The sequence below is a fragment of the Candoia aspera genome, chromosome 2 (assembly GCF_035149785.1).
Source record: "Candoia aspera isolate rCanAsp1 chromosome 2, rCanAsp1.hap2, whole genome shotgun sequence".
Taxonomy (NCBI): Eukaryota; Metazoa; Chordata; class Lepidosauria; order Squamata; family Boidae; genus Candoia; species Candoia aspera.
Genome location: NC_086154.1, coordinates 139193213 through 139215096, shown reverse-complemented (window position 1 = coordinate 139215096; position 21884 = coordinate 139193213). Strand labels below are relative to the sequence as shown.

Genomic DNA, 21884 nt, shown 5'->3' with positions numbered 1-21884 from the left:
AGTAATCAAAGGAAGTGAGGTATGCGTAGGAAGGAGAGTTTTATTTCCGTTTCCTCAGGAACAACAACCCCAGGAGTGAGCTGAATTGACCAAGGAATTAAGTTCTGAAGCTTGTAAGTCAGGTGAAAGATAGCAAGTATCTCCAATGGATGTGACTACTGTTCTCTTATAGTCTTCCACAGCAGATACCAAAGGGGACTTCCTCCTTATTAGTGACCACGTGATTGAACTGGTTACCCGGCTCCACCAAACCATACTGGAGGCTACAAAGCAAAAACTGAAACTCCAAGTGGCTGATGAGTAAGTGCAGAGCTGGCAGTGGGTGAGGAAAGGGAAGGATTTGGATGTGAGTTCTCATTTAGATGTTTGTACCATTATTCTCTTTTACTGTTATTGAAAACCTACAAAAATTTAAACGAGAAGGCAGAGTAATGCAAACAAGATTGATACACAGTCAATTCTAAGACACATGTACTAACTGATTTAAACAGCAACCCTGTGGTCCTTGAGAGAGCATCCCAGGGACCAAGCTCTGATTTCGAAGAAGAAAATTCAGAAATTGAAAATCCTTTCCATCCTATCTTGGAGCTTCTAAGGCTGATCCACTCCATTTGAGACTTCTGACTTTAAAGGGGAGACAGTGGATCCAATATTTGCCAAATCCTGGGCAGCCCCTCCCCACTTCTTCCTCCCCCACAATTGAAAAGGCTATGTGAGCAATGGTGTGTCAGAAAAGGAAATTTCCTGAAAAGAAAATCAAGACTAGAGGGCCTTCAGCCCTAATGATAATAGGCCTTGATGTTGGAAGCTATCTGAATACACAGATGAGATTTGCCATCAAACTCCAATTTGTTGATGTCAAGAGTATGTAAATTACATATTATGGCCTGTAAATCTGGAGTCTCTACGCCCCTAATTACAGTTTTTCTGTGTGGTTTGTTGCATTGTATTTGGGCGGTGTTTAGCTGCAGCAATTATTACATTTTACACCCTTTTTCCAGTTATAGCAAAGTAACTAATAATTAAATGATGAAACATTTTAGCTTCAACAGCTTGCAAAACTAACTATAAATCTGATCATCCCCACAGACTATTGAACGTTGTATCCCCATTTGACTGAAAATGGTACACTACAAACCTACCATTTCTTTATTAGTAACAGGACAGTTTCCCAAATTGACCAGCAGTGACTTACATTGGAGTTAAATAAGTTTGCCGAGTTAATCTTTTTTTTATTATTATTATGTTTGTGCCTTCGAGTCACTCTTGACTCCTGGCAACTGCCTGGACAAGCCCTTGCAGTTTTCTTGACAAGATTTCGGAAGTGGTGTGCTCTTGCCTCCTTCTTAGGGCTAAGAGATAGTAACTGGCTCAAGATCATCCAGGTGGCTTTGTGCCCTAGGCGGGACTAGAATTCACAGTCTCCCGGTTTCTAGCCTGGTACCTTAACCACTACATCAAACTGGCTCAAATCCTAAAATTAAGCCTGCCTTATACTGTAGTCCTACTCCCAACACTTGTATGCAGGCTTTTGATGAAACACTGCATGGAAGCCTCCACCCAACAGGCAAGTTGTGGAGCAAAGTTAAAACAAGGATTGTGTTGTTTTGTTTTGTTTAGCTGACCTTTGATTTGATCTCTTACAGATTTCTGGTAAAGTTTAAACAAAGTAACATCACTGTCACACTTGTGAAGACAGATGAGAAGCAAGGCACAGCTCCTGTCTGCAGGAAGAAAGGCAGCAACAGAATGGAGGTGCTGGTCCATTAGAGCGATGCTATTGCTGGTCCATAGGCAGCTACATTGGACTTTTAGGGACTCTGGAGCTGAGATTATGATTTAGATTTGGCCCACTACAGGCTTCAGCCCCTTGAAGGTTTCTCATTCCATAAGAATGTTTTCAGCATGGGAGCAACATGGAATGCACCAATTCCAAGGGCAATCAATGCGTTTGCAGAAGGCGTCAATGGCAACTTCCACTGCCTTATCAATATCTTCAAAAATGGCTTCTTTCTATAGATGCTTTAGGTGGAAAATATGGGGAGAGGGTCAATTAAAAAAATACACAAATCAAATGAAATGAAATATCAACTCTGCTTTGATTAAAGCCCCTTCATAGGGCTATACACCAAAGACTCCGAGACCTGGATTTAGCTAAAGGGTGTGACTTTACTTAAAGCTATCTGAATAAATTTCCATCCCATTCTGAAATTGCTTTTCTCCAGGGGTCTCCAGCATGGCAGTGACAAAGTCCCATTGATTTATTCTTTAGCGACCCCTGGCTCTCTGCCCTAATTTTTTTTTTGGGGGGGGGACACATTTAATTTTAAAAATGAATGAATTTATTAATAAATACATTTAATTTTAACAGGGTTTTTTTTTAAATGAAAGCACTAGTTGCAAATGTTTCTAATAATGCCCTGGGCTACACAGACCATAGACAGTTTTAGAAAGTAAAATGGGGTGTAGCTATTGCCCAACGCTTTGCTTCCCTTGTGGGTATTTTCTGATCAGCTATTCCCATGACCTGTTCTCAGAATTTCACATGTGGAATTGGCCAAAAAGGGTTGGTGGGTGCCTGGCTTTTTCATTTATATTTATTTATTCATTCATTCATTTGATTTTTATAGCTGCCCATCTCAGCAAGTAACTCTGGGTGGCTTACAACGATAAAACAGTTAAAACAATTTCAATTAAAACAATTAAAACAATTAAAACACAAAATCAATATACATGGCTACCAAGTAAACAATGTATGGATGTTAAAATAACCAAGAAACAAGACCATTCATACACTCGGGGCCCCAGGCCCGGGCACATAGCCAGGTCTTCACGGCCTTACTATGGCCAACAGGGTCAGGGACAACCTAATTTCTGGAGGGAGGATGTTCCAGAGGGCAGGTGCTACGGAAGAGAAGGCACGCCTTCTAGTTCCTGCCAACTGACACTCCCTGGCTGACGGGACCCGTAGCATACCCAACCTGCCAGATCGAATTGGACAGGTAGAAACAACTGGGAGAAGACGGCCCCTTAGGTAACCCGGTCCCAAGCCATGAAGGGCTTTAAAGGTGACAACCAGCACCTTGAATTGCACCCGGAAGCACACTGGCAGCCAATGCAGCTCACGTAGCAGTGGTGTTACGTGTGTCGAGTATCCGACACCATTTACTACTCGTGCAGCTGCATTCTGCACCAGTTGAAGCTTCCGAATGCTCTTCCATGGCAGCCCCATATATCCTGCCTTACCACTAAGAAGCCCTAGGAAATATACCTGGGGTCACCCCTGGTTTTATTTTTACAACAACCCTGTGAAATCAATTGGGTTGAGAGAATGGGATTGACCCAAAGTCACTCAGTGAATTCTATAGTCAAGTGGGGGCATTTTAACCATTTCACCACACCAGACTGTATCAAGTGGTTTCCTAGCACTTGCATGTCTATCCTGTTCCAAGTTTCAAGCACACACAGTTGCTAGGTAATTGCAACTTACTAGTAAGCAATCTCTTCAAGGCCAGGCCAAGCAGACCAACTGCAGAGAAGCAAAGGTACATCAATCAGAGTCTATGAAGATAAGGCTTCCCTGAGTAGTTTTGCTTCCTACGGGAACTTGCAGAAGAGTAGCCAAGATTCAGTCCAAGTTCAGAGAGCCAAGCAAGGTTCAGCAGCCAGTCCAAGGGTCAGAGTTTCAGGTTTCTTACACAAACTGAGGGCAATGACACCGCAGGCACATGAAATCAGGTGGTTGTTTCCAACAAGGAAATGTGGGTCATAGCTGCCTCTTAAGATTGTAGCCAACTGTTTTAGTTAAGGCAAGCATGCCCTTGCTTGGCAAGGAGCCTCACTGAGCATTTTTGCTCTGCTCTCGGCCAAATCCAAGCACTCGGAGGCTGTGATTGCTCCAGTTGTTCTGATGCTGCCTGTGTTTGATCAGCCTCAGAGGATTCCTGGCTTGATGTGTCCTGAGGCTGCCATTCCACTGGTGCAGCTGGAGCAGCCATTTGAAAGAGTATGGTATGAGTGATGCATTTATAAACCCTGTATGTCTCCCTGGTACTATGCTGTGAATTCCCCTTTTCGTTCCAGGCAGCCCAGTTTATAAAAGGGAGATCAGCCTGCCATACAATAAACACCTTCGCCTTTCCAAAGGTGGGCAAAATACTTTTATTTAATGGAGGCATTTCTCGGTGCTTCTTGCTTAGTACATATCTGCACTAAATCCCTGTATAAAAGAGGCCTGGTCAAATATTATCCAAGCAGATGCATCTGCAGGGGCCAGGTGTCCAATTTTTTTAGGCAGCCAAATCAAAGTGTCCCTGGAAGACAGTGCCTGGCCACCAGACAGGACAGGACAAGTCTATGGCAGCCTAAAGGAGCCAACAGGAGCTGGGCACATCCCAGACCCTGGCTGTGCATCTCCAACGTCATCACCAAAGCACTGCAGATGATATCTACAGCAAGAAATTGTGTTAGAAGCAGAGAAGAAGAGAATGCTATTTTAAAAGTGGAACAGCTAAATGCAAATTTAAGCTGCCTTTGTGGATAGGTAGGGGGTAAGTTGAAGTTGATTTCATGAGGCTATGTCCTCCAAAAATGGTTATTAGGACCTCTTTGTGCTACAGTGAACAGGACACAATGATCCCTAAATGGATTTATTCCAGCTGAGCACTGTCTCAGGAGGGTTAACCTGCTCTGGAAAATGAAGGCAATCTTCAGGGAAGCCCAGGGCTGTTTGACAGCCTTGGACCAATTTGGAAAAGAGCATGCAAAAGGAAACAGATAACAGGCAAATTTAAGGTGCAGCAAAGAGTGCAAAGATACCATTCTGACCAGCTGATGTCTTGGAGGTAATAATGCTTCAAGACTAGACCATTCTTTTTTTTTTTAATTCATTCAATCATGTCCATTCTCAGAGACTGCCTGGACAAGTCCCTGCAGTTTTCTTGGCAAGATTTTCGAAGTGGTTTGCCATTGCCTCTTCCTAGGGTTGAGAGAGAGTGACTGGCCCAAGGGCACCCAGCTGGCTTTGTGCCTAAGGTGGGACTAGAACTCACAGGTTCCCAGTTTCTAGCCTGGTGCCTTAACCACTACACCAAACTCTCTCTCAAGTCCATTCTTTAAGCAACATTTTATTACAGGTCTTTTCACAGATCAGGCAGATGGGACTTCTTATGTGTTGTGATGTGTCCATGGGAGAAACTTCCTTTAGTTTAATTGTGGTAGCAATCATCAGTGAGAAGGCTTATAAACATTGGGATTCCTCTTCTATACAGGTTTACCCCTGCTCCTTGCTTTACTGTGCAAATCGACTATATCTCAGTAACTATCAATAGTTGGAATTGCTAAACGGATTTCTTACGTGGACTTGTTTCAGCCTTTCACAATCTAGCATCCTCTATACAGGACCCATAATCTCCCATAGTGACTGAAGGGGCTAGGGATTGTAGATGTATACAATACCTGGCAGTATCTTGGAAAGAACAGGATTGTATTTTCCATGATGCCACAAAAAGTTCAACATGATTTGAGATTTCCCTAAACTTCCAGGCATATATGTCATACATGCCAAAAGAGGACAAGGTATATGGCATGAAAAATGGTAAATTATTGTTGGTGTAGGCAACAAGATGATCTTTGGTACTCAGTTTGTCCACATGTATCTCCCTTGGCCTCTGCCAGGATCCTTTCCCAGATTATTTTCTTCGAAAGTGTGCTCACATGCAAGGGGGCGGGAGAGGAAAAGGTAAGATGGGGCTAATGTGGCAACATCTTGTTTTCTAATTTCTGTGCCCATTTTGATAGCCAATAATGATGGCCATTTTCTGAGAGCATTTCCTGCATTCTCTCAAAATTCCCATTAGCTTAAAAAAAGTGATGCATAAGGCAGCCCATCATTTTATTCATTTTATCCATCACAGTGATTTACAATGTAACATACTAAGAATGAAAGAAAATTATAAAAAGCATTGATGTCTTTGGCAATGTATGGTCTCATCAAGAACTAACTGCCCTAGCAAAGGAGGGTTTACCAAAAGGATGGAGAATTAATGGCTTTCCAGATGTTGCTAAACTGCAGCTCTCAACATCTTTCACCACTGTCCATGCTGGTTGAAGCTGTAGTTAATCAGATTGCTTCTCCACAAATCTGAATCAATCTCACAAGTTCTATAAAATGAAGAGGACTTAGCTTCAAAAGCCCTTTCTGGGAATAATTCATTTTTGTCACTTGTTTTTACGTTATTTATTTATTTGTCAAATTTTTATCACTGCCCATCTCCCCCCGAAGGAGGCACTCTGGGCAGTTTACAATAGAAATAAAATTTAAAATTCAGTACAAACTATAAATAATACATTAACTATAGATATAAATGGAAGATATAAATATAAAATGAAATAAAATCCAGATGGTAGTAAGGTTCTTCAGTTCATTAATATATAATGGGCTATTCTAGGGTGCTAGCCATCCACAAGAATGACTATTCCCCTCCCTGCCCCAGGCGCGATGGCAAAACCAGGTCTTCAGTTTTTTATGGAAGTCCAGGAGAGAGGGGGCTTGCCTCACCTCCGGGGGGGAGAATGTTCCAGAGGGCAGGAGCTGCTGCAGAGAAGGCCCACTTCCTGGACTCCACCAGATGGAATTCTCTTACAGACAGGGTCTGTAACATGCTTTCTCTGCATGACTGGGTGGGGTGCATCGATGCAATGGGGATGAGATGGTCCCTCAGGTAGCCTGGACCCATGCCATGTAGGGCTTTAAAGGTAATAACCAACACCTTGAATTGGACCCGGAAGCAAACTGGAACCCAATGCAACTCGCACAGGAAAGGTGTTATGTGTGCTGATCTTGAAGCACCTAGAATTGCCCGCGCAGCTGCATTCTGGACCATTTGTAGCTTCCGGATACTCTTCAAAGGTAGCCCCATGTAGAGCACATTGCAATAGTCTATATGGGAGATGACCAAGGCATGAATGACCTTTCAAAGGGCCTCTTAATCCAGGAAAGGGTGTACCTGGCGCCCATCCAGAACTAAAGATGGCAAATTCCTGGATACCAAGGAGCCATTAACCCACAGCTACTCTGTCTTACCAGGGTTCAGCTGAAGCCTGTTGTTCCCCATCCAGACCCCCACAGTCCCCAGGCACCGGGAGAGGGTGGTCACGGCATCACTTACTTCACCTGGGATGGCACTGTATAATTATCATCAGCATATTGATGATACCTCATCCCATGGTGATGGATGATCTCACCCAGCGGTTTCATGTTGATGTTAAAAAAGGAGCGGAGAGAGCGCCGAACCCTGTGGCACCCCATAAAGGAGGGGCCGCAGGCTGGATCTCTCGCTCCCTATCATGACTGAGACTGGCCCCAGAGGAAGGAGGTGAACAAGGGCAGAACCATGCCACCCACCCCCAACTCCGAGTTGCCCCAAAAGGATACCATGGTTGATGGTATTGGTATAAGTCGCTGAGAGGTCAAGAGCCAGGATAGATGCACTGCCCCCATCCCACTCCCACCAGAGATCCATAAGTGTGACCAATGCTGTTTCCATCCCATACCCGGGCCTGAAACCTGACTGAAAGGGGTCTAGATAATCTGTTTCATCCAGAATCCTCTGGAGCTGCAACTCCACCACTTTCTCAACCACCTTCCCCAAAAAGGGGAGGTGGGAGACTGGACAAAAATTGTCCAGTGCAGTAGGCCCAATGATGGTTTCTTGAGGAGGGGGCGCACCAGCACTTCCTTAAAGGGAGCCGGAAACACCCCCTCTCTCAAGGATGTATTTACCATTGTCTGGACCCAACCACGCGTCACCTCCCAAGCTACCTTCACCAGCCAGGAGGGACATGGATCTAATTGGCAAGTGGTGGCATTTGCAGTCTAGAGGATCCTGTCCACTTCCTCGGGCTCAACAGGATCAAACCATTCCCAGATAAATGGGTAAGTGCGTTCCCCAGGCATCTACACAGACCATGTCTCACACTTGGAGTCCAACTTGGAACAAATTCAAGCGATTTTACCCTGAGATTCCCAGAAAACTCCTCAGCATGGCCCTGTAGGTAGATTTCTGAACAACCTTTCCCCAAAAGGGATCAGGTGATCTTGAACAGGGCCACTGGGCGGCCTTCTGCAGATGCAGTAAGAGCGGAGAAATACTGATGTTTTGCCGCTCTTACTGCCACAAGGTGGCCTTAACAGCAGCTCTAGCTTGTGCTCGGTTGGATTCAGTCTTTGTCTTCCTCCAGAGGCACTCTAGACATCTCTTAACCCTCTTCAGAACCCTCAACTCCTCCATAAACCACAGGGAGTGTTGGGTTCGATGGGACAAGAGAGGTCGCACAAGCGTGATCCTGTCCAAGGCCCCAGCCACCTCCCTATTCCAGGCAGCAGCCAGGGCCTCCGCTGGACTATGCAGCAGATCTCCATCAGTTGCTGGGGGCAGACCAATCAAATGGGTCCTGCCTTAATTGATATGCTCCTAATTCCTGGCCTCTTTGGTGTGAGATTTTATGATATGCTTTTAGGATTTCCAAATACACAAATTTAACTAGAACCTTCATCTATCCTGGTATCTGCTAAATATTTTGGACCACAAGTCCCATTATCACTAGTCTGCACGGTCACCACATTGATTGAGAATGCTAAGATCTTCCCAATTGTGGGAAGATGGCTTTTAAATCACTGACACCTACCTGTTTAATGGATATCAAAGAACTCCAGTTTTTGGTTCTTTTCTAACCCTCATGTTTTTGTTTTGATAGATTTTAGACTTCCATAAAAGAGGAACAATTATTTGCTCTTTCCCCTCTTCCCAAATGGTTTTGGAGAGTCCCTGTTGCAACCTAGCACAACTTTTGATATGGCCCATTTTGTATGTCTTCAGACATCCAGAACACTCCATTTACAGCTACCGTATAGCCTAGTGCAGGCATGGCTTAAAAACTAGCTCTGTATTTTCCTCCCCTCCCTTTTTTTCCTGGATTGTTATAATTCTTCAAGTTTTCGGATTACTTCAGTTTCAAAGGAGGAGACTTATAGGCCCACATGTGTCAAATCAACTTAATTCTTCTGCTTTATTCCACGATGGGTGGTTACCATGAGTTTTTTTATTACCATTTAAAAACAAAGATAAAATATAGTATTAATTTTGTGATTTAAACAGCATAGACAAAAGACAGATTATTAAATGGCGCAAACAATATTAATTTGGTTAGGACTTACGGTGATCTGCATTAAAAAGTAACCCTGAAAGAGTTACTAATAGGCTAAGCAACAAATAATAAAGGTGGCTTTCACAAGGGCTCTGGCAGAACAAATTATTATGGGGAGTGTGGGAATAAACCTGTAGTACAAAACAAAGGGAGTAAAAATGTGCAAAAGTGTAAAAATGTCCCAAGTGTGCCCAGTATATTCAGAAAGCAGGTTTTCCTTGTGGATTGGTTCCTCAATTAACAGAATGCAGCCAGGAGGACCATCTGGCTATAGGCTATTTGGCTTATCTGCCTGGAAGCATCTGCAGTCTTTGAACCAGTCCTGAATAATTGGCTCTATGTTCTATCATTGTGCAGCTATAGCAGCTCCCAGCCATAGCTCAGTGGCAGACATTTGGAGGTACAATCGTCCTTGTCCCCAATCACCAGGACCTTAGAGAGCCAAGAAAATATGCCAAGTTGGATAGAACGGTGGTCCTATTTGATATAGGAAAACTTTGTATGTTCTTGCCTTGATAATACTTTAGAGTCAAAGCCTAGGAGAGCATCACTTCTATACCTGATGGAAGAGGTAGATGGGGGGAACACAGGTACTGTATGTACACATAGCTAAGTAACAAGGAAACTGGTCTGATGTAGTGAAAGATAATTTAGGATATATTCTGGAAACAAGAATCATACAATAAAAGGAAGAAGAGCATATAAAAACCCACATAAGAATGAAAGGTCTTAAAATCAATAGGTTTCCAGGCCCACCCCATCACTGTCAAACTTCCCTCTTGGAATCTAACATCCCTCCACCTTAAATGCTCTGTTCTGGTTTGGGGTAAGACTTCAAGAATATTAGATCGAATACCCATGTTGGCATATAGCTTATAGGGAGGTAAAAGAGTTTTGCATCCCAGCCAGCTGTGTAGCGGAAGCGAGGACGCACAGCAGTCAGTGCATGTTCCATGCAGTTGGTAACCAGAGAAAGATTAGGAGAACAGTTGGCTTGCATCCTAGATGTTCCTTTGAGCACTACAGAGAAAGAAAAAAAGAAGTAAGAATACAGCTGCTCTTCACAAACTGTAAATTAATACCATCCCAAGCTCGCATTTAACACTCCTGTATACAAATGACCCAGGCCATATCTATTCTTTCCAACCACAAATTTTGGCCATGACAAATTTAGGTGCCTGAAATTAACATCCAAGAAGCGTGGCTTCCGTTTATAAAAATCAATGTGGTAAGCATGCTTTCATCCAGAAATAATGCTCGGGTCAACAGCATAATTTGAACATGTAGAAGACATCCTGTAGATGTGTGACTCACTGCACCAAGTGGGTTGGCTCCAAGAAGACTGATCTCTTTCAACCAATTTACAGGGTAGGTTCTAAGCATCTCCCACCCAGGCACACACTAAGCCCAAAGCAGCTTAGCAATTGGTGTGTTCCCCAACCCCCAGGAATTCCTGAAGGAAGCTAGGACAGTTCAGTTTATATAAATCAGTTATTAGAAAACAAAAGTCAAACATTCTAAAACTACAGTTGCCATTTCTGACACATGAGACAGAAGCAAGGCACAGGTGGCAAAGAGATACAGACATTTATACCAGCAAAACAGTTTCCATGGAATTAGATTTCCTGAAGTTTGAGTCAGTTTCATATGCTACATATATAAATCATATAATTACTATGTTCTTCTTTCTTATAATTTTTTCCTTAATATTATGGACATTGAGGACAGCAGGTTTATTCTGGAATCCAGATGAATAAAGTTAATAGTTGCGTCCTTCGTTCTGAGCATTACAATATTTGTTTCAAGTTTCTAACCCTTATAATTGCAAGGATAGGCATGAAATTCTTCAGGTAGTTTCCAACAGGATTTTGTGAAGCCCACATATACATAAACCCACATATATTGTATAGAACAGGTAATGACTGGTGTTAAGGGAAGTCTGAGGGCTTCGTTTTTTCTGCTCAGCTCCCATGGTCTTCCATGTGAATGGAGGAATGACTGACTAGGCAGAATTTCTATCCATTTTGATGACTAAATTTAATAGAATTATATTTGTTTCCTGGCGGAGGAAATAAGTTTCTTAAGTTTTTTTGATAGACCTACTTGGATTAAAGTCCCATTTAAGGGAGAAGCAAACTTAACATTCAAGTTAACCGCCACAGGACCAGGCTGCCCATCTCTCTCTCTCATGTCAAGAAACACCGTCAGCCCTCTACAGTTCAGCAAAAGTCCTGGGCTCAGTATTACGTGACAGCAGATTTTGAGAAAATAGGAGAATCACACTCACTTTCCTTATAATAAGACTCTCCATATGCTTGCTTGATTTCCTTTGGAAGATGCTCCCAGATTTCCCTAAAGTTCTCAAGCAAGATTTTATCATTGGTGACTGCAGTTTGGAAGTAACCTGGCTCTATTAGGCAGACTTTCACTCCAAAGTTCCAGAGCTCAATCCTGAAATAAAATAAAATAAAATAAAAATTATGTATTACAGGTCCTGAAAGATATTGTAGTTATGGTTGTAACATCTTGAAACATGTGGGAGCTTAAAACAGATAATTTCTTAGTAATGGGCAAAAGGAAAGAACTGAAAGAAAAAAAGAGTGGAAGTAAAACAAATACAAAATGAGAGAGTACAAATCCTGTATTCTGTATGAAAAAGTATTATTTAATAGATTAATCACCCAATAGAAAGCATGGAAAGTAGTTGTAAGGCTGCTGGAGCAAAGTAAAAAGAATTATATTCTGTGCTATAAAAGTACTGTATGTGGTGTTACACTAACAAGAAGTATGAAAAAGGATGCTTGGTGGAACGATGAAATGAAAGAGGCTGTGAATGAACAAAAAATGAGGATGAGAGAGCAATGTAACAATGTGTTTAGAAAGAAAAGGGGTTGCAAAGAATATAAGAGCTAGGAATGGTCCAGATTAAAAGAGGTAGAGAAAATGCAGAGTGATTATGATATAAAAAATGGTTGTGGAAGTAGATGAAGAAAGGATACAATGCAACAAATATGAATCTGAAAATTGAGCAACAAAAGTTATGTTTGATGGGAAAAATGGAAGCTACACAGAAAGAAAGTAGAATATGATGGTTAATTTGTGTGCCTTAACAGAATGTTCAGTGTTCTTCCATCCACTTCATTATAGGGAAGTGAGAATTGGATATGATATGATATGATATGATATGATATGATATGATATGATATAAATATAATATAATATAATATAATATAATATAATATAATCTGAATGCAGTGGGAATGGGGTATTTAAGGTAGGTAGGTAGGTAGGTAGGTAGGTAGGTAGGTAGGTAGGTAGGTAGGTAGATAGATAGATAGATAGATAGATAGATAGATAGATAGATAGATAGATAGATAGATAGATAGATAGAAAGAAAGAAAATTCCCTGCTCACCCCTATGGGCGGTGTGTGTCTTCCTCAGCCTCGGGTCCTCCACCAGAGGCCTGGGAGTTTGAGGGTTCTGCGCAGTGTCTTAGCTGTTCCTTAGCACTGCACTCTTCTGGACAGAGAGCTCTGATGTTATGTAGCTATGTATTCATCTAATATCTTCTAAAAGTTGTCCAAGTCGGTGGTCATTACTAGACCATGTACTAAAACATTTTCTTATCTCTTCACTGCTTAAATGCAGCAGTCAGGTAATAGACCTTCAGATCTTTTAGATCTGAACTAATTATCAGAAAGAATAATACAAGTTTAAAGGAAGGGTGAGGAATCTCGTTTGTCTGCCTGGTTCCAGGAAGTAATCTGTGGGTTTGAGGCTATAGTAGTGGGGTAACTCTTGAATTAAAATTGGCCAGGTCTGTCCCTCCATGCACAGGGCTTTAACTCTCATAACTCTGGCCAGCATGGGCTTGGGTGTAGAATTACGGCAGGAGAAGGCTAGTGCATCTGGAGGAAATCAGACTGGGAAAGACCAAATTAGTCCAAACTGGCCTAACTTGTTAAAATCTCACAAGAGATTAGCTATTCACACTGTGCTAACCATAAGGTGGCTTGTTTGGAACTCAGTGTGACATGTGAACTCAAGCACTGTAGTTTGTAATATCATGTCTGGGAGCCTTGACGGAGGGGGGTTACATTTTTTATTTACCTCTCCAATTGTATTTTTAAAATGGCACAAAAATTCTACCCTGCCATGGTTATGACAAGCAAGACGGTTGCTAATCACCTAAGCACTCCAGAGAGCAGCTCCCATATTGGCTTATAAAACAAGCTTTTCCCCAAGGGTCTTGGCATTTTACTGTGAGCATTTTACATTTTACAGTGACCAGAATGGGCAAGATTGCAAATGCAGATATCTATGCTGGGGAGTTGCTTGATTTCAGAAAAGCATGTGCTTGAAGCAGGTGGAGAGCTGGATGGAAAATCAGGGGTATTCTTTGTGAAACATTCTATATTTTGGATGCAAACAAGTGACAAGCATCTGTTTCAAAGGGAATAGGTTATTGGCACTGGAACCCAGAACTTTTGGAAGAAATCAACATTTATGCTGCTGTGCTAAGTTTCATTTTTCATAATTTAAGCACCAGTATATATTTAATGTTTTATCTGCAAGTATTCCACCTTGCTTTGTAGCCAGCAAGATTTACACTGATGTTATATGTGTTTGTTATTTCTCTCTCATACACCTGGATCTAACCATCACTTCTTCTAAAGGAGAGCCCACTCAGTTTTGCTCACAAATCAGTCCCGCTGCACTTGCAAAGGGTTAGTTCAATTTAAGTTTGTGTTGGATTCCAGTTCAAGACTGACGTTTTGTTCCTTTAGCCTGAGCCAAATGATTCAGAAGCCAAGATCCATGGACCATCTCTGTTACTTCCAGCAGAGAAATTTCAACATGGTGATGGCAGTACATCACCCTTAGTAATGAAAGCATGTATATACCAGAGTTTATTGATCATTTGCTTATGCACCAATTCTTCTCTTACTGTGAAGTTTTTTGAAATAAAGCAATTGGGTTATGAATGATGTGTAAGGAGGGGAAAAAAGTCAAAATCCCTAGTCAGGCATAGGTAAAGGTAAAGGTTTCCCTTGACATTAAGTCCAGTTGTGTCCGACTCTAGGGGGCGGTGCTCATCTCCGTTTCAAAGCCGAAGAGCCGGCGTTTGTCCGTAGACACTTCCGTGGTCGTGTGGCCAGCATGACAGTCACAGAACGCTGTTACCTGCCCGCTGAAGCGGTACCTATTAATCTACTCACATTGGCATGTTTTCGAACTGCTAGGTTGGCAGGAGCTGGGACTAGCAACGGGAGCTCACCCCGTCACGCGGATTCGAACTGCCGACCTTCTGATCGGCAAGCTCAGCAGCTCAGTGGTTTAACCCGCAGTGCCACCGCATCCCCTTAGTCAGGCATACCAGAACTTAAAAGTTTGCTCAGCGTTTTGGAACGTTGGTACTTACAAAAGTATTGTCCAAGTTTGGATGGCAGGTATTTAGCTTCAGTGCCAAATGGGAAAATTGATCAGTCTGCAATTACACAAGGGCTACTGGCTGTATCCTGCAACACTAAACTAACACTGTAATTATACGGTGACACTGGCTTTTCATATTCTGGAATGCTGTTTTATGCAAAAATTTGCCCCGCTGTCTCAGAAACATCTCCTGGGGGAAAATGAATTTTTGCCAATACTACTACAGAAAACATCAATTACCTGAGACTGTCAGAGAAAGCTTCCACCCCAAATTTTGAAGGACAGTAGCCTCCGCCAAAGAAACTCAATCGACCCATTACACTGGAAACGTTGACAATACGTCCCTTGGCTCGTCTCAACAATGGTAGCATCTGTATGGTCACATCAATCACCCCAAGTAGATTGATATCTATGATTTTCTTGAAATCCTCCTTGGTCAGCCACTCATTTGGCGCGGTTGGGATAGAAACGCCAGCATTGTTCACCAATCCCCAAAGTCCTAGTGAGAAAAAGAAAAACAGGGGAGGTCAGCTATGTAGCAAGAGGCCTCCACAGCATCCCTCTGGAACACCCTCTCTTGTTACACATTAGGCAAGCAAATCTTGATCTTTCAACATGTGAGGAAGACTTTTCAAGACATCCAAACAGTATCCCATGAAGACAGAACATTAAGTAACTGATTCCTCCATCCTTCCACGGTCCTCCACTTTGTTACATCAAGCTTAAAATTCACCGAACTTTTAAAAAAGGAGTAAGGGAAAATAGGACAATTCAAACAAACCTAACAAATATCACCTCAGGGGTCAGCAGTTAAGATGTTGGATGAGGAACAGGGAGCCCCAGGCTAATAGACATTAATGTAAATGTTAATCATGTTAATAAACTGAGCCTAGGCATGCAGAGTCCAATTCAGCTTTCGAGGCTGGGATTTATGGAAGCTGTAATCTCAGCTCACAGGCTTGGGGAGGCTAAGTAATATTTTGTGGCAAGTCTCCCTAGTAAGCAATAAGACACATTGCAGTATACATCTTGGACCCTTCTTTTAGAACTACGTTTGACTAGAAAACGGTAACAACATTCTGTTTCTGGCAATACGTTTTCCTTCTAATGTGCAATGTTCTAATTAAAACTTATTTATTTCTGTATTTCTGTATTTAATTTGAATTATATCCTGCCTTCTACACAGGAGCTCAAGGTGGAGTACTATGAATTCCCTTATTATTCACCACAAGACTAACCCTTGAAATAGCTTGGATGAGAGGGAGTGACTGGCCCAAAGTCACCCCAGGAGCTTCTGTGGCTGAGAGTAGCCTAGACCCTGGGTCACCCTGCTCCTAGTCTAACACTTTAATCCAGCCTTTCTTAACCTTCTGACCCTGGAGGAACCCTTAAAGTATTTTTCAGGCCTTGGGGAACCCCTGCACATTCAGGTTCCAATATAGGCCAGAATATAGGCCAGACAAGAAATGCTGACTGCATTTAATATTGAAGCCCACAAACCTTAATAAAAATGAAGGCGGATCTTATGGGACATACATACTACATTCCAAGATGAATGGGGCAGGGGAAAAATTGGGTTCTCCTGAAGTTGCTAACAAGTGTTGGCTGAGGCTACAGAACCTCCACAACATCTGGATGGCCACCGCAACCTGATTCACCCCCATGGCCAGCCATTTACAGTCTTTATTTGCAAGCCAATGTCAACGTGCATTGTTTCTTGAAAGCACTTGTGGGTGAAAAGGTCAGTAGCAGCCTCAGAAGACACAATGAGCAAGAAGAACAAAGTTGGGCGTAGTACAAGGACAAGCAACTTGCAGGTGTTTTGGACAACTCTCACAACTGTTTGCCATTGTCTGTGCTGAGGCTGATGGGAGTTGCAGTCCAAAACATCTGGAACCTAAGTTATACAAGAAGAATAAAAAATGTATATTATTCTATTTTTAGCCAAAACCCAAACAGAATCTGAGACCCCCTGAGTTCTGTGCCAACCTTTGTCTCCCACTTGGCCTTTCACCCATTCTGTTGCTTTGCCCACACTTTCTGTGCTGTTGACATCTATGAGGACAGTCTGCAACCGTTCTGATGTGGCCTCTTTCAGCTTCTCTGCTCCCTGCTGCGCCAGACAACCTGCCAAGACCCGAAAGCCTTTTGCATCCAACTGCCTAGCCAGGAGATTGCCAAATCCAGAGTCACAGCCAGTTATGAAGACATGTTTCTCTGTCAGGTTCATCAAAATCTGTTTCTCACGGTACCAACGAAGCAGGAAATAGAAGCCCAGCAAGGCCGCCACATAAAAAACCCACATGGTCTTCTAATGCTTCTTTGGCTGGAAGAGAAGAGCGTTATTAGGAAATGGCTGATTATTAACAGAGTGGAGGGAGGAGAAAATAACAACTAGGTTCACAGATTGCGGTTTAATCAATAAACCATTATTTATTGAATAAGCCACAACAGCTTGGGTTCACACAGGCCAAACTATAATCTATGTTTTACAAACCATAATGGCTAAGAGTTTCCACTCTACCACGAGCAAACCAACTGGACAGTGACTTAGTGCAATTAACTTTCTCTGCCAATCTGTCAAAGTCCTTGCACAGAAGAGCAGTGAAGGGGCTGCATTCCAGGTTCAAAATCCCCAGCTGAAAGATGACATTTGGCCAGGAACAGACATGGTGGACTTCAACAAGGGACTCATCCCTTTGTAACAGAAAGCTGAATTACATTGCTTTCTGTTACAGATTAAACATCACAATAAAATTGGTATTATATTAGTATCCTACTTTAAAAAAAAAAGCTTGAGAGATTATGCATGAATCTATTCACCCACAACCCTCCTTCCACCATTTTATCCCTGTGGCTGGCTCTGTGAAGTCAGTGAGGCTGAGAAAGGTGATTGACCCAAAGCCATACAATCAGCCTCAGGGCTAAATGGGACTTTGAACCCAGGTCTTCTCAATTTAGGTCCCAAACTAGTTTTTGGGTATTAACTCTTCAATAATTATAATTTTATGATAGTATAGTAAGTATAGTATTATAAGCATAGCTTAGAACAGCCTTTCTCAACCTTATGACCCTGGAGGGACCCTTGAACTATTTTTCAGGCTTCAGGGAACCCCTGCATATTCAGGCTCAAATATAGGCCAGAAGTTACAACATTACTATATTCGTTTCGTGGGTAGGCCTGTATATATGCATTAACCATGTTCTTAAACTAAAAATAAAGAATAAAATATACCTTTTTAGTGTGAAGTTGCCCAAATTTGAAATAACTTTTTAAAATAAATCGTGATCGCCCAGGGAACCCCTAGTGATCTCTCGTGGAACCCTAGGGCTCCACAGAACCCTGGTTGAGAAGTCTTGGCTTAGAAGATCTTTGGGATGCAGGAAACCTCAGCTGGCTTTGCCCTTCTCCAGGATACCAAATGCTGTACATTACTGTCCAAACCAAGAGACGGCTGTCATTTAATCACCTAGCCTGGCATTCTGCATAAACCTACCATGTAACAATAGCCATTTAATGACAAGTGCTGGAGTAGGAGTTAATAGCACGTCACTTTTCTCTCCGAGGGAGAAGTAGGACACAGTTCTGGTTGTAATTTGAAGGCTAGCTGAACCCCACCATTCATTTCTAAGTGGGTCAGCTACAATCATGGAACATTGTGTTGTTTTATTCCCCTTGGAACACGGAGAAAACAATGACACTATGTTTGCAAACCCCAGTACCAGATGTATGGCCATACAGTATCCCAATTCACTGAGCAATGAAGCTGCAGATGTTATTCTACAAAGGGATACATTTTCCTGAGATATGGAAGCTTCTAACTCCTCAAAGAGGACAGCTGGTAATCACCCTTTTTTGTGTGTGAGTCCTTTGAGGCAGTTGTGACTCCTAGCAACTGAAGTCCCTGCAGTCTTCTAGGAAAGGTTTTTCAGAAGTGGCTTGCCCTTGCCACCTTCCTACGGCTGAGAGAGAGGGACTGGCCCAGGGTCACGCAGCTGGCTTCATGCCTCAGGCGGGACTAGAACTCACGGTCTCTCGGTTTTCTAGCCTGGTGCCTTAACCTCCCCACCAGTTCAAAGCACCACAGGATCTGCAAGACGCTGACAGGGTTAATGTAAAGTTTCGCAACAGAAGGCCTCCCAGGGGCATTGAACTATAATCTCTGTCCTTCCTTGGCAAATCAGGGAAAGGCTGGCTTGAGGTAGGGCATTCAACAGGCATTCCTAGATTTATTCTCTCAGCATTTAACAAACACGTAATTTAAACTAAGCTGCGTGGCTTGGCAGTCAGTGAACAGAACTAAGCCAAGAGGAATTCAAGGTGGCATATGGTGGTTCTCACCACTCCTATTTTCCCTCCAGGAGCTGAGAGATCAGAGCTTAAATCAAATAAACAAATAAATAAATCGGGTGGAGGAAAGTCTGGCTGTAATACAAGTAAATGAAAAAACGAAACCCAGGCACCGAAAGACTTCTATTTCATACACTTGTTAAGAGTTAAAAAACAAAACAAAACAAAACAAAACGCTTACTTAAAGCATTACTTAAACTATAATCCTTCCCCCCATTTTTCCAAAGTGAGCTCAGCAGGATTCGGGATTTTTTGGCGGGGGGCGGAGACTGGGGACGGAAGAGACCAGACGTTCACTGACTTCAATAGTTTATAAATCCTCTCCGGTCTCCTCTACTTTGAAAACAGCCGCCCAGTTCAATTTTACGAAAACAGAGCTCTTCTCGCCATTTCGTCTTAGCAAAGAAGAGGCAAGCCGGCATACAACCAGCAACACCACATCGTTTAAATCCCCGTAAACCCCGCTAAAAAAGTAGTACCTCTCAGATTGGCCCGCAGCCGCACGCAGCACAAGCGCTTGAGTAACCACGCTCGCCCGATTTTTTTTCCACTTGTTTCCGTGGAAAAATTGAAACTAGGCGGAGCTTTACTACACTGAGAGTCCGCCCGCTCAACTGGGAAGGCAGGCGGAGATCGGAGATCCTATGATGAAGGCGTGTGTGTATCGGTTGCCTAATGGCTAGAAAACATACTCGTTGGAGTGGGAGGACGGGCGATAGAATGTCGTTTGGCTGCAAGACGGATGAAACCATTGTGTAGAATTGCAACAGCAGAGATGCAGATTATCAACTCTGGACAAAATGAATTGTTTAGATCCATTTCAGGCAGGCTTCAGGATGGGTTTTGGAACCCAAATTGCTTTGGCTACTCTGTAGGATGGCCTTGCCCTACTGAGAGAAGGCAGAGTATGGTAGGGTCCGGCTCATTCTCTTGGATCTCTTACCAGCTCAGAACGTTTTCCATCGCTGTGTGGATGGGCTCTTTACCCATCCTTGAATGGGCAAAAATAATACCAGCATGACATTGCTGTTCCTGCCTCTGCTCCCAGTCACCTATCTTCTCCCCAAGGTTGTTGTTATTCGTTTAGTCGCTTTCGACTCTTCGTGACTTCATGGACCAGCCCACGCCAGAGCTTCCTGTCGGTCGTCAACACCCCCAGCTCCCCCAGGGACGAGTCCGTCACCTCTAGAATATCATCCATCCACCTTGCCCTTGGTCGGCCCCTCTTCCTTTTGCCCTCCACTCTCCCTAGCTTTTTTACCTTCCACTCTCCCAAGGTAGTGAGAAAGCCTAACTGATTTTATGCTCTTGGTGGCTGTTGGAACTAGAGGGCAAACTCAACTTTAACACAAGGATGAGATGATGGCAAAGAAGAGGGATGTGTAAGGAAGTAAGGGCCAGGGTAAGATTGTCCCACAGTGTTTTAAAGGGGTGAATACCTCTTCAGTAACAGCAACATATTGCTGCCTTGTAAGATTTTTAACTCACCCTCATTCCATTTTGATGGGATAAATTGGAAGTAAAGTGATCTTTACCTTTAAAGAGCAGAGGTTTTTACTGAATTCTGTCCAGAAGGCGACAGAATTTCTAGAAAAATTTAAAGAGGAATTGGAGGAGATTCAAATGGAGGTGTCAGATGAGACTATGCAAAAACTTTAACAGTTGCAACAGGAAACTGAAAGGGATGATAGGGAACTAGGTGCTACAGGTACTGACTTTTCTAAATTTTTGGCTTGATTATGGATTACAAATGCTTAACGTGAAATATAAATGGAGCAAATGTTCCTCAAAAGAGAAACAAAATATTTCATTATTTGAAAAAATTAAAACAAAATATAATTTGCCTATAAGAGACACATATTAGAAAAAAGGACATAAATATTTGATTTATAAAAATTCAGGTGAAGAGCATGCATTACCTTGACAGCATCATCTCGCAAGATTTTGAACAATTCAGCTGAGATACCATTGTCTCCTGCTGCCTTGTTATTAGCGATGCTTCTTAAGGCCCATTCAACCTCACTCTTCAGGATGTCTGTCTGTAACTCACTGACCACACCGTCAAAGCTAACCTGATATTGTTCTCCTTCCTATACAGGTCTTCCGTATATTTTTGCCACCTTTTCTTGATCTCTTCTTCTTCTGTTAGGTCCTTGCCATCTTTGTTTTTGATCATACCCATTTTTGCCTGGAATTTACCTCCAATGTTTCTAATTTTCTGGAAGAGGTCTCTTGTCCTTCCTATTCTATTGTCTTCTTCCACTTCCGCGCATTGCTTGTTTAAAAATAATTCCTTATCTCTTCTGGTTAGCCTCTGGAATGTTGCATTTAATTGGGCATATCTCCCCCTATCACTGTTGCCTTTTGCTTGCCTTCTTCCTTGGGCTACTTCTAGTGTCTCAGCAGACAGCCATTTTGCCTTCTTGGTTTTCTCTTTCTTTGGGATGTATTTTGTTGCCGCCTCCTGAACAATGTTGTGAACTTCTGTCCATAGTTCTTGCGGGACCCTATCTACTAAGTCCAGTCCTTTAAATCTATTCTTCACCTCCACTGCATATTCCTTGAAGAATTTATTTCAGCAGGAACTAAAAAAGTGAGATATTACTGAGCTCATATCTAGCTGATCTGTGGGTCTTCCCTAATCTCTTTAGTCTGATCCTAAATTGTGCAATAAGAAGTTCGTGATCTGAACTACAGTCAGCTACAGGTCTTGTTTTTACCAACTGTATAGATGTCCGCCACCTTTGGCTGCAAAGGATGTAGTCAATCTGATTTCGGTGTTGTCCATCTGGTGAAGTCCATGTATAAAGCTGTCTCTTAGGTTGCTGGAAGAGAGTGTTTGTTATGCAGAGTGAATTGTCTTGGCAAAATTCTATTAGCCTATGTCCTGCT

At 42.6% G+C, this 21884-nt stretch overlaps 2 protein-coding genes across 5 annotated transcripts in view; one reads left to right on the top strand and one right to left on the bottom strand.

Annotated features, from left to right (window-relative positions):
• Positions 1 to 1932, top strand: part of LOC134490668 (unconventional myosin-Ia-like) — a 55197-nt gene extending 53265 nt beyond the window's left edge. For all 3 annotated transcript variants that reach the window (XM_063293870.1, XM_063293868.1, XM_063293869.1), the window contains 2 exons: positions 173 to 300; positions 1647 to 1932. In XM_063293870.1, the coding sequence (XP_063149940.1) occupies positions 173 to 300; positions 1647 to 1770 (252 nt within the window). In that variant the 3' untranslated portion in view covers positions 1771 to 1932. The remainder of the gene's footprint in view (positions 1 to 172; positions 301 to 1646) is intronic.
• Positions 1933 to 9045: 7113 nt separating this feature from the next.
• LOC134490664 (retinol dehydrogenase 16-like) lies at positions 9046 to 19492 on the bottom strand. Of its 2 annotated transcripts, none has more exons than XM_063293861.1 (5): positions 19472 to 19492; positions 16631 to 16967; positions 14882 to 15140; positions 11495 to 11658; positions 9046 to 10227 (listed from the first exon to the last, which is right to left on the bottom strand). In XM_063293861.1, exons 2-5 carry the CDS (start codon positions 16944 to 16946, stop codon positions 10010 to 10012), a joined length of 957 nt encoding a protein of 318 aa, XP_063149931.1. In that variant the 5' UTR covers positions 16947 to 16967; positions 19472 to 19492; the 3' UTR covers positions 9046 to 10009. The 2 variants fall into 2 exon arrangements, with proteins under 2 accessions (XP_063149931.1, XP_063149930.1); XM_063293860.1 differs by lacking the exon at positions 19472 to 19492 and adding an exon at positions 19294 to 19449.
• Between the last annotated feature and the right edge of the window lie 2392 nt (positions 19493 to 21884).

Coding starts and splice junctions, on each gene's coding strand:
- LOC134490664 (XM_063293861.1), bottom strand. CDS start 16,946: ATGTGGGTTTTTTATGTGGCGGCCTTGCTGGGCTTCTATTTCCTGCTT. Junction 15,141..16,630: donor AGGCCAAGTGGGAGACAAAG/GTTGGCACAGAA, acceptor TTTTCTCACTAG/GACTTTGGGGATTGGTGAAC. Junction 11,659..14,881: donor GCTTTCTCTGACAGTCTCAG/GTAATTGATGTT, acceptor ATTTTATTTCAG/GATTGAGCTCTGGAACTTTG.